Raw genomic sequence first — 16,729 nt, 5'->3', positions numbered from 1 at the left:
CCCAGTGCAATGGCACCGTCCCCCTCCCCGGTGCAATGGCACCTTTGCCCCCCCCCCCCCCGCCCGGCCCCGCCCTTGCCGCTCCCCGGCAACGGCGCCGCCAGGACGCTGCAGCGCCGAGCACCGGCCCGGCCGCGCATGGCGCCCCCCAGGGACCCGGCCCCGCAGAGCCCCCCGGCCCGGCCCCCCCCGGCCAGGTAGGAGGGTGCAAAGAGGGCTGCAACAAGCCGGGAGGCCACCGGGCATCCCCAGGCCCGGCTGCCGGCTGGGCGCCGTGGGTGTCACGAGCTGGCCGTCCTCAGCCCCAGCAGGGCGCCGAGCCGGGGGTCCGAGCCCCCTCGCCCTGGAGCCGGCTGCACCGGCGGCCACGGTGTGCAGCGCTGCCAAGGCCCGCCGGGCCCCCCGCCGACGGCCTCGCGCAGCCCCGCGGGGTGAGTGGCGGCAGCCCCGCGGCCCCCGGCCCCAACCCCCGCGCCCGGCCCCGCCGCGTTCAGCCCCCCGTCCTGGCCGCAGGGCCGCGCGCGGGTCCCCGACGGCGGAGCGGCACCCGCCGCGGCCCCCGGCCCGCTGCTGGGTCAGCCCCACCAAGGCCTCCGTCCACAGCAGCCAGGGCGCCATCGGTAGGGCGCCGCGCGGGCCGGCCGGGGACGCGGGGACACGGCTGGGACCGCGGGGGCACGGGGATGCGGCTGGGACTGCGGGGGCACGGGGACACAGCTGGGACCGTGGGGGCACGGGGACACGGCTGGGACTGCGGGGGCACGGGGACACAGCTGGGACCGCGGGGGCATGGGGGCACAGCTGGGACCGCGGGGGCACAGGGACACAGCTGGGACCGCGGGGGCATGGGGGCACAGCTGGGACCATGGTGGCACAGGGACACGGCTGGGACTGCGGGGGCACAGGGACACAGCTGGGACCGTGGTGGCACGGGGACACGGCTGGGGGAACCACGGTTGCACGGGGACACGGCTGGGACTGTGGTGGCACGGGGACACGGCTGGGACTGCAAGGACACAGGGACACAGCTGGGACTGCAGGGGCATGGGGACATGGCTGGGACCGTGGTGGGCACGGGGATGCAGCTGGGGGATCGCGGGGGCACGGGGACACAGCTTCATCATGGGCGGTGTGGGGACTCAACGGGACCACAGGGCACGGGGACGCAGCTGGGGGCACAGGGACATCATGCCAGCCATGGTGGCATGGGGACACGGCTGTGGTCATGGTGTGGGGACATGGCTGGGGCCACAGTGGCATGGGGACATGGCACCATCCACAGTGGCATGGGACACAGCTGTGTCCATGGTGGCACAGGGACATGGCTGGGACCGTGGTGGAGGGACACAATTGGGACCATGGTGGCACAGTGACGTGGCTGGGACTGTGGTGGAGGGACATGGCTGGGACAGTGGTGGCACAGGGACACGGCTGGGACTGTGGTGGAGGGTCACAGTTGGGGCATGGTGGCACAGTGACGTGGCTGGGTCCGTGGTGGCACAGGGACATGGCTGTGGCCACAGTGGCACGGGGCACGGCTGGGGCCGTGGCGGGACATAGCTGCAACCACAGGGGTATGGGGACACAGTGCCAACCACGGTGGCACAGGGACACAGCTGGGACCGCGGTGGCCCCATCTGCGGTGGCCCTGGGGTCACAGCTGCACCCGCGGTGGCCCGGCCGACGCGGTGTCCCCCTCCGGCAGAGTGTCCCCACAACGCTGCCACCAACAGCGGCTACTCCCGCAAGGAGAACGGCGGCTTCTTCTCCTACTAGGAGCGTCGTCGCCTGCAGTAAACGGCTGAGCCGGCCGGACCCCGTGTCCTTGCTCCTGCGCCCAGGGCCGAGCCACCTGTGCGTGCCACCCGGAGGGGACGCCAGCTGCGTCACCCCGGCCGTGCGCGGGGCCTGTGCGCCCCCGCGGAGCCCACGAGCTTTGCGCCCAGCTTGCGCCGCCCTGCAGACGCTTGCGCGCGGGGCCCTGCGTCTTGCACAAACCTCACGCGCGTTGCGTGGAGTTTGCACGGCCTTGTGCAACGCTCCTGCGTGTTGCACGGCCCCGTACGAAGCTCGTGCGTGGAGCTTGCACGGCCCTGTGCAAAGCTAGCGCATGTTGCACAGCTCTGTGCAAAGCTCATACGTGGAGCTTGCATGGCCCTGTGCAAAGCTAGCACATGTTGCACAGCTCTGTGCAACGCTTCTGCATGTTGCACGGCTCCATACAAAGCTCGCACGTGGAGCTTGCACGGCCCTGTGCAAAGCTAGTGCATGTTGTACAGCTCTGTGCAAAGCTAGTGCACGTTGCACCACCCCGTACAAAGCTCGCACGTGGAGCTTGCACAGCCCTGTGCAAAGCTAGTGCATGTTGTACAGCTCTGTGCAAAGCTAGTGCACGTTGCACCACCCCGTACAAAGCTCGCACGTGGAGCTTGCACGGCCCTGTGCAAAGCTAGTGCATGTTGTACAGCTCTGTGCAAAGCTAGTGCACGTTGCACGGCCCTGTGCAAAACTCCTGCACATTGCACGGCTCCATACAAAACTCGCGCGTGGAGCGTGCACGGCCCCCGTCTCATACAAACCTCACACGCACTGCACAGCCCTGCGCGAAGCTCCTGCGTGAGCTCGCCCGGCCCCACGCATCCCGCAACCCTCACGCAGCCCCGTGCAAAGCCCCTGCCTGCTGCGCGGCCCCGGGCAAAGCCCCCCCGCGCTGCGCCCAGCTGGCGCGGCCCGCGCAAGGCGCCGGCGGCTGCAGCGGATCAGAATCGCCTCGTACTCAGCGGCCGGGCGCGGGGCCCCGGCCTCGTCTATCTGATCGACTCATCACGTCCGCGCCGCCGCGGCGGCCTCGCTGCACAGCGCCCGGGGGGGCTTCGCAGGAGGGGTCTTCTCACCTCGGGGGGGGCCGCCCCCCGATCAAATAAGATCAACGTGTAGGCAGGAGGGGGAGCGGCGCCCTCGCACGCGCCTCGCACGCCCTTGCACACGCACACGCACCCCTTGCACGCGCCCCCTTGCACACCCACGCACACGCCGTGCACACGCACGGCTCGCACACCCACGCGCCCCCCTTGCACGCGCACCCGCACCCGCACCGCCGCTCCGCGCGCGCCCCGCCCCCGCCCCTACTTATAGCGCGCGCGCGCAGGGCCCGCCGGGAAGCGGCGGCCCCGCCTCCTCGGAGCGCGCCCTCCCGCGGCCGGAGGACCTGCCCCCCCCATGCCGGTCCGCGCATGCGTAACCGGCTCCAGCACGTCAGGTGGAGGGGTGGGCCGCGCACACACGCATGCGCACCCGGCCCTCACACCTCCCCGGGTGTGCACGCACACACATACGTACGCATGCGCGCACCCCCCCAGCTGTCCACGCACACAGACACACACGTACGCATGTGCACGCACCCCCCTCCCCGGCTATGCACACACACACACACACACACTCACACCCCCCTCCCTAGGTGTGCACACACATGCACGCACACACACACACATCTCCCTCCCCAGGTGTGCATGCACCCACCCACCTCACCCGGTGTGCACACAAAGACACACACAGACACACATGCACCCCCCTCCCCAGGTGTGCGCACACACGCGCACTCACACATACACCCCTCCCCAGGTGTGCACACAAAGACAGACACATGCACACACACACACACTCCCCTCCCCAGGTGTGCACACGCATACACACCCCCCACCCTCGCACCCCCCCCCGCCCACGCCTGCTGGTGCACGTAGGCAGGCACAGGCATCCCTTTGGCGCACACATGCGCGTGCCCTGGCTGCCCCCACGCCACAGCCTGGCACCGGCACCCGGGGAGGCCGGGCAGGAGGGGGCCGCGGCACCGCTCGGCCCCTCGCCCTGCGGCAGCCCCAGCCCACGGCAGGACGCTACCGCCAGCACAGAAACCCCCGTTTTATTTGCACGTTCAGGTCCAAGGTTTATAAACAGGGAGGTTAAAAACCTGCAGCTACAGAGGGAGACGGGCGCGTTCCTCCGCCAAGGGAGGCGGCGCCGGCCCAGCGCAGTGAAGAAATCCCGCGCGTCGCATATAAGCGTGTCCCTGCCACCGGCCGGCCCCGCGTGGCCGAGGGCCCCGGTGCACTGCGCGGGGCTGCGGCTGGGCCCGGAGGAGATGCTCCTCGAGGAGTGGCGGGGCCCGGCGGGCTGCGGCCGTGCTGCAGGGCCGAGCCCCTCGCCTGCTGGGCCGGAGGGGAACTCCCTTCCCGAGAGCCGGCGCCATCCATCTCCGCGAGGCCCCGTTAACGGGGCCGAGCCGGGTCTGAGCGCAGTGCGGCGAGGTCGGTACCGCAGGAGGCGTCGGGGTGTCCGGGCCGCCACGGCGCCTCTCCGCCATCACTTCACCGCGAGGACGTAGAAAGCCATGAGGACGCAGGACACGGCCACGGCCGCGTGGAGCCGGGTACCGATGACGGCGGCTGCGGGGCCAAGGCGGAGGCGTTCGTGGCGGGGTGGGCGCGAGGGGCCCCGCGTGGGGGCCAGCCCCCCGCCCGCCCCCGCCTCACCCTTGTAAAAGACGCCCCAGACGCCGCGCTTCTCCGAGAGCAGCCAGGCCTTGAGGCGCGGCACCTTCCGCAGGTAGGCGCAGGTGCACACGAAGAGCAGCCCGAACACCAGCAGCCCGTCCAGCGAGTACACTGCCAGGAGGCGTCAGCGCCCACCCCCCCCCCCCCCCCCCGCAGGGGGACCCAGGCGTCCGAGCCCTCTCTCCCCTCTCTTCCCCAAGGGAACCCAGGCGTCTGAGCTGCCCGTGCCCCAGCCCAGAGGGACCCAAGTGCCCGAGTCTCCGGTGTTCCCCCCTCCCAGGGCCCAGGCACCCGGTGCCCCCTTCCCTCTCCCCCGGGGCCCAGGTGCCCGGCGCCCCCTCCCCTCCCCTCTCCCCCGGGGCCCAGGTGCCCGGCGCCCCCTCCCCTCCCCTCTCCCCCGGGGCCCAGGTGCCCGGTGCCCCCTCCCCTCTCCTCTCCCCCGGGGCCCAGGCGCCCGGCGCCCCCTCCACTTCCCTCCCCTCCCCCCAGGGCCCAGGCGCCCGGCGCCCCCTCCCCTCCCCCCCGGGGCCCAGGCGCCCGGTGCCCCCTCCCCTTCCCTCTCCCCCGGGGCCCAGGTGCCCGGCGCCCCCTCCCCTCCCCTCTCCCCCGGGGCCCAGGTGCCCGGCGCCCCCTCCCCTCCCCTCTCCCCCGGGGCCCAGGTGCCCGGCGCCCCCTCCCCTCCCCTCTCCCCCGGGGCCCAGGTGCCCGGCGCCCCCTCCCCTCCCCTCTCCCCCGGGGCCCAGGTGCCCGGCGCCCCCTCCCCTCCCCTCTCCCCCGGGGCCCAGGTGCCCGGCGCCCCCTCCCCTCCCCTCTCCCCCGGGGCCCAGGTGCCCGGCACCCCCTCCCCTCCCCTCTCCCCCGGGGCCCAGGTGCCCGGCGCCCCCTCCCCTCCCCTCTCCCCCGGGGCCCAGGTGCCCGGTGCCCCCTCCCCTCTCCTCTCCCCCGGGGCCCAGGCGCCCGGCACCCCCTCCACTTCCCTCCCCTCCCCCCAGGGCCCAGGCGCCCGGTGCCCCCTCCCCTCCCCTCTCCCCCGGGACCCAGGCGCCCGGCGCCCCCTCCCCTCCCCTCCCCCCGGGGCCCAGGCGCCCGGCGCCCCCTCCCCTCCCCTCTCCCCCGGGACCCAGGCACCACGGCGCCCCCTCCCCTCCCCTCCCCCCGGGACCCAGGCGCCCGGCGCCCGGCGCCCCCTCCCCTCCCCTCCCCCCGGGGCCCAGGTGCCCGGCGCCCCCTCCCCTCCCCTCCGGGCCCAGGCGCCCGGCGCCCCCTCCCCTCCCCTCTCCCCCGGGACCCAGGCGCCCGGCGCCCCCTCCCCTCCCCTCTCCCCCGGGACCCAGGCGCCCGGCGCCCCCTCCCCTCCCCCCGGGGCCCAGGCGCCCGGCGCCCCCTCCCCTCTCCTCTCCTCTGGGGCCCAGGTGTCTGGCACCCCCTCCCCTGGGGCCCAGGCGACCCCTCCTCTCCCCCCTCCCCCAGAGCCCAGGCACCCCCTCCCCTCCCCTCAAGACCCAGGCACCTGGCACCCCCTCCCTCCCGGGCCGAGGCGTCCGACGCCCCCTCCTCTCCTCCCTCCCCCAGGGCCCAGACGACCGGCGCCCCCTCCCCTCCTCCCGGGGCCCAGGCGACCCCTCCTCTCCCCCCTCCCCTCAGGGCCCAGGCGACCCCTCCTCTACCCCCTCCCCCCGGGGCCCAGGCGCCCGGCGCCCCTCACCGTTGGTCATGGCGGCGGCGGGGTCCCGTCAGCGCCCCCCGCCCCGCGGCCTCTTCTGCGCACGCGCCGGCCCCGCCCCGCCTCGGCCAACGCGACGGCGGAAGCCCCAGGCGCGGCCCGTCGAGCGCCGATGGCGCTGGCCAGGCACAGCCTGCCGAGGGCCGAGCTGCAAGGCGAGGACAATCACACCGGCCGGCGGGAGCAGGCGTCCTCAATCGAGCGCCTATTGAAGGGCTACCCGCCCCCAGTAAGGGCCAGTAAAGGCCAGCAGCAGGCAGTGCCCCTCCCGCCGCCCCCAGTGCGCCCAGGAGCCCCATAACCCACTGATCCCAGTGGTCCCAGTGACCCTAGTGACCCCAGTGGTCCCAGTGACCCCAGTGGTCCCAATGGTCCCAATGGTCCCAGTGACTCCAGTGGTCCCAGTGAGGGCAGGGTCCTGGTGACCCAGCGATGCGGGTGACGGCAGGGCTCCGGGTGACACCGCGGCAGCTGGCTGTCCCGGCAGGACACGTGTCCCTGTCCCCGCCGCCCAGCAGGGCTAATCCCGGGGCTTAATGGCTTTCGCGAGCGGAGCAGGGGCCGCGCGGGCCGGCGGCGCTGGGGAAGCTGACGGGGGCGGCTCGCTGGGCCCCCCGCACCTGGTCCGTGCCCTCTCGGCCCCTGCGCGCCCCTGGCCCCCAGCCTCACGGTCGCCTGGTGGGACAAGGACCGCCGGCGGCGGGTGCATGGGGCTGTCGCAGAGCAAGCAGGTGAGTGGTGGCAGGTCGCCGGGACGGCCTGGGGACAGGGACGTGCGGGGGAGCCTCTCCTGTGCCGGGGCTCGGAGGGGAAGGCATGGTAGGTCCTGTCTGGCCACCCCAAGACCTGTTCCCAGGCACTGCACTGATGCCCCAGAGCCCAAAGTCCGGCTGTCCCCTTGCCATCCTTGGGTTCCAGAGTTAACACAGGGGCGGATGTGGGGAAGAGTGAGGGGAGCACTGGGAGACGGGAGGAGTGGGGTCAGCCTCCACTTGATGCGGGACTCACTTGGTGTCGGTGTACCTACACCTGGAGCGGGGCTGGCGGGTGACTCAGTCCCCTTGGGTGACAGCCATGGTGCAGCTGCCCCACACTGGCCCCAGTGAAGTTGGCTTCCCGGGGAGCCCATGGCCGTATCCTGTCCCGGTCCACGGGGCAGGTGGTGATGGGCAGGGACCCACAATGTCCCCCTCAAAACCTGCCGGGTTTCACTCCATGGCCCTCTCTGACCTCGTGCTTCACCTTCGCCAGGGCGGCTGCAAAGCCACGAGGAGCAGCGAGGTGCCGGGTAGGTGCTGCCGGGGCTGCGGGACCCCAGGGGTGATGGAGACCCCAAGGGGCAATGGGGACCTGAGGGGCAATGGGGACATGAGGGGCTATGGGGACCCAACAGGTGATGGGGACACCAAGAGGCCATGGGCACCCCAGAGGCAATGGGGACCTGAGGGGCCACAGGGGCCCAAGGGACAAGGGGACATGAGGGGTGATGGAGACCCAAGGGGGTGGTGGGGACCTGAGGGGCAATGGGGACCCAAGGGGCCACAGGGGCCCAAGGGACAATGGGGACATGAGGGGTGATAGAGACCCAAGGGAGTGGTGGGGACCTGAGGAGCAATGGGGACCCGAAGGGATGATGGGGACCTGCAGGGTTATGGGGGCCCTGAGGGGCCATGGGGACCTCAGGGTGTCAATAGGGACTCCAAGGAGCAAGGGGACCTGAAGGGTGATGGAGACCTGAAGGGACAATGAGGACCCAAAGGGCGATGGGGACCATGGGGTGGCCTGGGGACAGGGACAGCAGGCTGGTGCTCTCTGGAGTGGGACCTGTCCTCTGGAGTGGCTCTGAACCCCCTCTGTAGTGCCCTGGAGGTGACCCCATCCCTTGGTAACCATGTCCCCTGATGACCCCATCCCCAGTGACCCTGTCCCTGTGGTGATGCTGGAGATGGGCTCTCCCAGTGACCTCATCTGTCAGTGACCCCATCTCCTGGTGACCCTCTCCCCAGGAATCCCATCCCCCTTGGGCCTCCATCCCCCTGGTGACCCCATCACCAGGGATGCCATCCTGTGGTGACCCCTTCCCCTGGTGGCCCTATCCCCTGGTGACCCCACTGGCCTGGTGACCCTGTCCCCAGGGACCCTGTCTCCCAGTGACCCCCACTTTCCACCCCAGAGGGTGACAGCAGCCATGGCCTCACCCCAGCCCCAGCTGCTGATGGCCACGGCGGCCTCATCCAGCCAAGAAAGGTGCCAAACCCTGTGCGGGAGTCCCGGCGCCATCGGGAGCTGCACCGGGAGCTACTCTTCAGCCACGGGAGGTGAGTGGGGCCAGGGTGTGGGGCTGGGGCATGGGACAGTCCCCGAGCAGGGCCAGCGGAGTGGCAGGGCTGGCCACCGCAGTGGGGCCCATCCCGCCGTCCTCGCAGGGGGATCCTGCCCCGGCACACGGCCGAGCTCCCGCGGGCGCTGGAGAGCCGGCGGCTGAGGCAGCGGCGGCAGGAGGAGCAGCGGGAAGCCACCACGGACCTGGAGCAGCAGCTGAGGAAACGGCAGCAGAGGCTCGAGGAGGTCCGTGCCACCCCTCTGGCCCCCTCCGTCCACCCTCCTTCCTTCGTCCCTCCGTTCTCCATCCGCCCCCCTCCATCCCTCTAGCCCAGCCGTCCTTCCTCCCTCCATCCCTTCCTCCCTTCATCCTTGCACCGATCCCTCCATCCAAGCCTCCACCCGTCCCTCCTTTGTCCCTCTGTCCATTCCTCATTGCCCCAGGGGCTGGATGCAGGGGTGGCCGAGGGAGGCTGGATCTGGGGGACGGCCGGGGGAGGCTGGATTTGGGGGACGGCCAAGGGAGGCTGGATTTGGGGGGTGGCCGGGGGAGGCTGGATCTGGGGGGCGGCCGGGGGAGGCTGGATTTGGGGGGTGGCCGGGGGAGGCTGGATTTGGGGGACAGCTGAGGGAGGCTGGATTTGGGGGACGGCCGAGGGAGGCTGGATTTGGGGGGTGGCTGAGGGAGGCTGGATCTGGGGGGTGGCCGAGGGAGGCTGGATTTGGGGGGTGGCCGGGGGAGGCTGGATTTGGGGGACGGCCGAGGGAGGCTGGATCTGGGGGGTGGCCGAGGGAGGCTGGATTTGGGGGGTGACCGAGGGAGGCTGGATCTGGGGGGTGACCGAGGGAGGCTGGATTTGGGGGACGGCCGAGGGAGGCTGGATTTGGGGGGCGGCCGGGGGAGGCTGGATCTGGGGGGTGGCTGGGGGAGGCTGGATTTGGGGGGTGGCCGAGGGAGGCTGGATCTGGGGGGCGGCCGAGGGAGGCTGGATCTGGGGGGTGGCCGAGGGAGGCTGGATCTGGGGGGTGGCTGGGGGAGGCTGGATTTGGGGGGTGGCCGAGGGAGGCTGGATCTGGGGGGTGGCCGAGGGAGGCTGGATCTGGGGGGTGACCGAGGGAGGCTGGATCTGGGGGGCGGCCGGGGGAGGCTGGATCTGGGGGGCGGCCGGGGGAGGCTGGATCTGGGGGGTGGCCGAGGGAGGCTGGATCTGGGGGGCGGCCGGGGGAGGCTGGATCTGGGGGACGGCCGAGGGAGGCTGGATTTGGGGGGTGACCGAGGGAGGCTGGATTTGGGGGGTGGCCGAGGGAGGCTGGATCTGGGGGACGGCCGGGGGAGGCTGGATCTGGGGGGTGGCCGGGGGAGGCTGGATCTGGGGGGTGGCCGAGGGAGGCTGGATCTGGGGGGTGACCGAGGGAGGCTGGATCTGGGGGGCGGCCGAGGGAGGCTGGATTTGGGGGGTGGCCGGGGGAGGCTGGATCTGGGGGGCGGCCGGGGGAGGCTGGATCTGGGGGGTGGCCGAGGGAGGCTGGATCTGGGGGGCGGCCGAGGGAGGCTGGATCTGGGGGGTGACCGAGGGAGGCTGGATCTGGGGGACGGCCGAGGGAGGCTGGATCTGGGGGGTGACCGAGGGAGGCTGGATCTGGGGGGTGACCGAGGGAGGCTGGATCTGGGGGGCGGCCGAGGGAGGCTGGATCTGGGGGGTGACCGAGGGAGGCTGGATCTGGGGGGCGGCCGGGGGAGGCTGGATCTGGGGGGTGACCGAGGGAGGCTGGATTTGGGGGACGGCCGAGGGAGGCTGGATTTGGGGGGCGGCCGAGGGAGGCTGGATCTGGGGGGTGGCCGAGGGAGGCTGGATTTGGGGGGTGGCCGAGGGAGGCTGGATCTGGGGGGTGACCGAGGGAGGCTGGATTTGGGGGGTGGCCGAGGGAGGCTGGATCTGGGGGACGGCCGAGGGAGGCTGGATTTGGGGGGCGGCCGAGGGAGGCTGGATCTGGGGGGTGGCTGGGGGAGGCTGGATCTGGGGGGTGGCCGGGGGAGGCTGGATCTGGGGGGCGGCCGAGGGAGGCTGGATCTGGGGGACGGCCGAGGGAGGCTGGATCTGGGGGACGGCCGGGGGAGACTGGATTTGGGGATTTGGCCAAGGGAGGCCTGTTGGAGGGAGGCTGGATCCGGGGAAGGGCCGAGAGGGGGCCGGGTCGGAGGACAACCGAGGGGGGCCGGTCGGGGCCGTGGCCGCCCCCGACGCCGACGCCGGCCCCTCTCCCGGCAGCACGAGCGGGAAGCGGCCCTGGGCCGGGAGCCGGAGCGCCGGCCTGAGTTCCTCCGGGTCCGGCAGAGCCTGAGGCGCATCGAGCGGTGGCCGGAGGCGGGCGGCCGGCGGCCCCCCGGGGATCAGCCCTCCGCCGCCGCCCCCCTGCCCCGCACGCCTCCGCTCAGCGGCCTGTAAATCAACCGAGTGTGGGCCGGTTGCCCGAGCGCCTACGAGCCCGTTCGGGGCGAAACGGGGCCGCGGCCGCGTCGGTCCCTGGGAGCCGTGGGCTCCCCCAGCCCCGCGTCTCGCCCCCGAAATGAGAAAGCCGGGAACCCCTTGGGATTCGAGAGCCGCCGCCTGCCCCAAACTTCCCTGCGCCTTCCCCCTTTCCCCAGCCTACGAGGCCTGGGAGAGAGCCAGGCTGGGATGGCTTTGTGTCCACCTGCGGCCTGTGGCCTTCACCTGCTTCACCTGCCTCCACCCCCGCCTCCTCTGGGGGTTTCTTTCCTCTCTCTGTTTTTCTCATTGTTTTTCTGTTTCCAAAATTAAACGCGGCTCACCTCATACCCTCCGGCACCCTTCCACCCTGCAGCCCTTGCCCCCGTACGAAAGGAAGTGCAAAACACTGTTTTGAGCAGATTGCAGATCAACAACCAAACCACTGGGCGAGGTGAGCACCGCCCAGGGCGGCTGGGGAGGGGGCACGGCACCGCGGGGCCCAGAGCCGCCGTCCCTGCCCGCACTCGCGGCCAGGCGCTGGGGATGCCGACATGGGTCCCCAAGCAGCCGAGGACTTCGTGCTGTCCGCAGACTACGATTACCCAGTGGGGACCAAATCCACGGGGACGGAGGAGCGTTTCTCCAGGTGGGAGTCGTCCTACATGACCGTCTTCATCCCCATCCTCTACTCCTTCATTTTCCTCCTTGGCTTCGTGGGGAACCTCTTTGTGATCGTGCTGCTGGCCAAGAAGAGAGGCAGCAAGAGGATGGTGGATACGTTTGTGCTGAACCTGGCTGTGGCCGACGTGATCTTCGTCTGCACCCTGCCCTTCTGGGTCGTGGCAGGCGCCCATGGGAACCGCTGGCAGCTCGGGGAAGGGCTCTGCAAGGTGAGCAGCTACGCCATCACTGTGAACCGCTGCTCCAGCATCCTCTTCCTCACCGCCCTGAGCGTGGAGCGCTACCTGGTCATCAGGAAGGTGCTGGATACCAAGATGACGGGGTCCAAGAGGCACGTCTTTGTCACTTGTGGGCTGATCTGGGTTGTGTCCCTCCTCCTGGGTGCGCCGTCCCTGGAGTACCGGCGGCTAGATGGAGATGACTGTTGGGATGAGGATGGGGAGGATTTCAGCCTGGCAATGGTCTTCCTCACCTTCCTCCTGCCACTGGCGGTCATCTTGTTCTGCTACTGCTCCATCTACTACCAGCTCCACAGGCACATCAGGCTGGGGAAGGGGATGAGGAACTCCCACCGGATCATCTTCACCATCGTCGGAGCCTTCATCTGCTCCTGGCTGCCCTTGAATGTCTGCAAGGTGTTGCTCTTCTTCATCGCGAAGGGGATGCTGGTCCTCTCCGAGGTGGAGGAGGAGGCCTTGAGGTGGGTCGTCACCAGCAGCACATGCCTGGCCTTCATGAACAGCTGCGTCAACCCCATCATTTACACCCTGATGGATCGCCATTTCCGGCGCCAGCTGCTGCCCCCGGCTCTCCGGGTGCTCTGCCTTTCCCCCGCAGAGAAGGGGCACAACATGGCCACGACGTCCTCTGTGACCGAGTCCAGCCTCATGTTCGGCGTCAGGACCAAGCCGTCCGCACCGCCGGGGCGCTGGCCAGCAGTGCAAGAGGAGAAGGATTGGGGGCCAAACGAGTAGGTCATTTGGGGAGGGCTGAGCTTGAGCAAGTGCCTGGGCTTGTCTACCTTCCTCATCTCTTCAAAGCATTGCAGAGAGAGAGCTGCGGGGCTGAGGGAGCGCAGGATGAGCCCTTTCTGGGGGGGGGGGGTTTCCTGGCTCCAGCACAGCCCTGCGCCACAGATTCGGATGCGTTTCCAAAACAGCTGCTAAAGTTGGTCCCGGCAGGTGAAGCTGCAGCTCCCCACACCACGGGTTCGGATGCTTTTCCAAAGCGGCTGCTAAGCTTTGTCCCTGCCGACTTCCCAGGGCCTGCCCAGGGCATCACCGGGGCCAGGCAGATGCCGTCGCAGGCGCAAGGTGACGGTTTCCCAGAGCCCAGACCCGTCCCTCCGCAGCCGCCATCATTTCAGACCTGCTGTGTGATTATGAGCTTAATTAAACCAAGCAGCCTTGGGTTAAAGCCATTGCGGGTGGCATCAGCCCCAGCACGTGGTGCAATTCCTTGCATCGATTCCACTAGCTGCTGAGTTTGTGTCTCGCAGGGCTATTGCTGCTTTTGTGGGATTGCCTCTACTTCTCAAATATATCGATAACACGGGCGGAACAACTGCAGCTGTGATCATACAACCCAAAACGGCAGCACTCTCTCTCTGTTAAGTAATCGTATGATAAAATGCTCTTAATAAGCTTAGCAGGTTAAAAGAAATAAGCTTGCAAGCAGGAATCTGCGTGCCCACTTTCAGCATTGATTTCGGTCTTATGAACAGCTATTTTTATAGCCTGCTTGTGGAATAAATATGTTTTAATGCTCAGCTGTGGTTCAGAGAAGCTTTGCCGAGACCGGGGCAGATGTCTATGGGAACCGCCGCTTTCGGTGGTGGCACTTGGCAGCCTGGCCCCGGGCCGCTTGTGGAAATTTTGAGCCACGGTTACTCGATTAGAAACCATTGCGCCGGGCTTTTTGAGACGGGCTTTCTGCAACCGTGCCCTTTCTGCCGCGGCTTTCCCGCGCCCGCCGATCCCGGGCCCTGGCCGACGCAGGACGGCCACCTCCGCCGCCTGCCTCCTAAATGCGCCGCTTTGCAAAATGAGCTGCCGTTTCCCAGCACACAGCCCACGGGGGACAGCCGGGGTGCCCGGGCGCGGGGACACGCGCTCTCGGAGGCGGCCGACGCATCCCGGCCACCTCCGCGCTGGCCCCGAGCGTGGGCATCGATGGGAGAGCAGCAGCACTGAGGCCGCAAGCGTTTCCCTTGCCTTCTCGCCCCGCGTTTTCCCCTGCCAAACGGCTCTAAACCGTTTTTCTTCCCGTTCACTTTCTCGCTACGCGGCGCCCCGCACTGCCAGGGTTTCCTGCCTTGACCCCCTCGAAGGGGAATAAAATACCATCATGCCAATGAAACAGCAGCATCCACGAGACACCCTCGGAAATGCCACCGTGCGCCAGGGACAAGTGTCACTGCTGGCCCACGTTTACCGTGTGAGTCCCCCCCCCGGGACCTCGGCGGGGGACGAGCCCTGGCAATGACACTTTCTGGGTGCATTTCTGCTGTTTAAGGCCGTTTTGCCCTGGGCCGTGCCCTCCGGGGTGGAAAAACCCAGCGGGGTGCGAGGACGCGCTGCCGCCGGCCACCAGCGCTGGCCAGGCTGGGCCGCGGTTTGGTTTCTGATCTCTGCATTTGAGTTAAAAACAAACAGAAACGGCTTCCCCCCGCTCATCAGAAACCTGGGCAGATGTGTGCCAGCCCCGGCCGCACCAACGGCCGCGGGTGACTCTCCCACGATGCAGGCGACAGGCGCTAAATAACACCCCCCCCGCCGGCTGACCTCGGCCATCCGTTTCCTTCCCCGCCGCAGCCCCGCTGCCCGGCACCGGCAAACCCCCCGCGCGGCCATGCCCGGGGCGCTACCTGTGGGGCAGAGAGCCGTGCGCGCCGAGTCCGGCTCCGGGAGCGAGCGAGGTGTTGCTGCACGGTTCCCGAGGGATGCACCGGCGTCTCCAAGCGGTGAGCGGATAAGAAAACTTTGGAGATTTGCAGCGGGAGCCCGTGGCCTTCGTGGGGCAGCTCTGCTGCCTGCACCCTCTCCTGCCTGCACCTCCTCTGTTTGCACCCTTGCCTGCACCCTGCTTGCACCGACTTCCCCTGTGCGTACCCTTGCCTGCACCCCAGCCCGCAGCCGCTTCCCCTGCCTGCACCCCTGCCTGCACTGCACCTGCCTGCACCCTCTCCTGCCTGCACCCCATTACCTGCACCCAACCTGCACCCTCTCCTGCCTGCACCCCCTTACCTGCACCCAACCTGCACCCCTTTACCTGCACCCCAGCCTGCACTGTGCCTGCCTGCACCCCCTTACCTGCACTCCCTTACCTGCACCCAACCTGCACCCCTTTACCTGCACCCTGCTTGCACTGCGCCTGCCTGCACCCTCTCCTGCCTGCACCCCCTTATCTGCACCCAACCTGCACCCCTTTACCTGCACCCCTGCCTGCAATCAACCTGCACCCCCTTACCTGCACCCAACCTGCACCCCTGCCTGCAATCAACCTGCACCCCCTTACCTGCACCCCTGCCTGCACCCAACCTGCACCCCCTTACCTGCCCCCTGCCCGCCTGCACCCAGGGGAGGGGAAGGGAAGCAGCGCAGCTCCCTGGCAGCACCCAGCGCTGCCCTTGCAGCGGCCGGTCCCCGGGGCTCCCGGCAGCCCCCGCCGCGCCGCACCGCTCGCCGCCCCCGGCGTCGCACCCACGAAGCACCGGCATGTCGGAGCAGGCCCCGGCCACACGGGCTCAGCTCAGGAGGAAACTCCCTCCTCCTCCTGCTCCTCCTGCTCCTGCTCCTGCTCCTGCTCCTGCTCCTGCTCTGCAGGCAGCAGCGATGCCGGGAGGCCCCCGCGGCGCCGGCAGCCAGCACCTCGCGGTCCTCCAGGCCCACCCGCCGCCCGGAGCATCCCTCCCCGGCGCCGCGGGCTGAGGCAGACTTTCCATCACCTGCCCCGGCTCCCGGCGACGCAGGATGTGGCTGGCGCGCCGCCGCAGCCCGCAGTGATTCATCCCGCGCCGGCTGTGAGCTGGCAGCAGCGCCGATCCCACGGGCCCCGGGGCAGAGCCGGCGTTCACCTGCCCCCCTCTCCTGGCCCTTCCTCCCTCTTCCCGGCCCCTTTTTCTCCCCGTGTGCTGCCAGCAGCTTCGTCGCGATGAAGACAACGGTACCCATGGCGATGCTGTGCCGTGCCATGTGATCCCATGCCGTGCCATGCTATGATGCACCGTGCCGTGCTGTGCCATGCTGTGCCATGCTGTGCCATGCAATCCACTGCTATGCAGTGCTATGGTGCACCATGCTGTGCCGTACTGTGCCACACTGTGCCATGCAATCCCATGCTGTGCCATGCCATGCCGTGCCATGCTATGATGCGCCATGCCGTGCCATGTTGTGCCATGCAATCCACTGCCATGCATGCACAGTGCATCCACTGACTATGATGCACCATGCTGTGCCATGCTGTGCCATGCTGTGCCATGCAATCCCATGCTGTGCTGTGCCATGCTGTGCTGTGCTATGCAATCCACTGCCATGCAGTGCTATGATGCACCATGCTGTGCCATGCTGTGCCATGCCATGCCAGGCCATGCCATGCAGTGCAGTGCCATGCCATGTCACGCCTTGCTATGATGCACCATGCCGTGCCGTGCTGTGCCATGCCATGCTGTGCCGGGCCATGCAGTGCAGTGCCATGCCATGCTGTGCTTTGCTATGATGTACCATGCCGTGCCATGCCACGCTGTGCCGTGCAACCGTACGCTCTGCTGCGCCGTGCAATCCATCGCCGCACCGCGCTGTGCCCCCGAGCCGGCACAGCCCCCGGCCCCCGGCGGCGCGGGGAGGGCAGGGAGGTGCCGCAGCCCCGGCTCGTGAGGGATTTCGCCCGGGAAGGTGTTGCTCACCTGCTCCTCCCCTCTGACTCAAGTCAAAACAAGTCGCCCGGTTTCCCAGGCGCGGGCAGAGGCGGCGAGTGGCGGCCGA

The 16,729-nt window shown here is 69.4% G+C and overlaps 3 protein-coding genes and 1 non-coding gene across 5 annotated transcripts; 2 read left to right on the top strand and 2 right to left on the bottom strand.

Annotated features, from left to right (window-relative positions):
• Window positions 1–2,754: 2,754 nt before the first annotated feature.
• LOC138062152 (small Cajal body-specific RNA 2) lies at window positions 2,755–3,095 on the bottom strand. The gene has a single exon (XR_011136250.1). It is a non-coding gene; the product is annotated as a small Cajal body-specific RNA 2 (non-coding RNA).
• An 804-nt stretch (window positions 3,096–3,899) lies between these two features.
• Window positions 3,900–6,376, bottom strand: TMEM167B (transmembrane protein 167B). Its single transcript, XM_068918043.1, has 3 exons — window positions 6,256–6,376; window positions 4,530–4,661; window positions 3,900–4,442 (listed from the first exon to the last, which is right to left on the bottom strand). The coding sequence occupies exons 1-3, from the start codon at window positions 6,263–6,265 to the stop codon at window positions 4,360–4,362; spliced, it is 225 nt and encodes a 74-aa protein (XP_068774144.1). The 5' UTR covers window positions 6,266–6,376; the 3' UTR covers window positions 3,900–4,359.
• Window positions 6,377–6,491: 115 nt separating this feature from the next.
• LOC138062098 (uncharacterized) lies at window positions 6,492–11,412 on the top strand. Of its 2 annotated transcripts, none has more exons than XM_068918042.1 (5): window positions 6,492–7,004; window positions 7,525–7,561; window positions 8,477–8,591; window positions 8,700–8,841; window positions 10,866–11,412. In XM_068918042.1, exons 1-5 carry the CDS (start codon window positions 6,810–6,812, stop codon window positions 11,040–11,042), a joined length of 666 nt encoding a protein of 221 aa, XP_068774143.1. In that variant the 5' UTR covers window positions 6,492–6,809; the 3' UTR covers window positions 11,043–11,412. The 2 variants fall into 2 exon arrangements, with proteins under 2 accessions (XP_068774143.1, XP_068774142.1); XM_068918041.1 differs by having other exon boundaries at window positions 6,507–7,004; window positions 8,447–8,591; window positions 10,866–11,050.
• GPR25 (G protein-coupled receptor 25) lies at window positions 11,119–14,738 on the top strand. Its single transcript, XM_009674745.2, has one exon. The coding sequence runs from the start codon at window positions 11,618–11,620 to the stop codon at window positions 12,719–12,721; it is 1,104 nt and encodes a 367-aa protein (XP_009673040.2). The 5' UTR covers window positions 11,119–11,617; the 3' UTR covers window positions 12,722–14,738.
• Window positions 14,739–16,729: the final 1,991 nt, after the last annotated feature.

Source organism: Struthio camelus, chromosome 24, assembly GCF_040807025.1.
Source record: "Struthio camelus isolate bStrCam1 chromosome 24, bStrCam1.hap1, whole genome shotgun sequence".
Taxonomy (NCBI): domain Eukaryota; kingdom Metazoa; phylum Chordata; class Aves; order Struthioniformes; family Struthionidae; genus Struthio; species Struthio camelus.
This window is presented reverse-complemented; position numbering and strand designations above follow the sequence as displayed.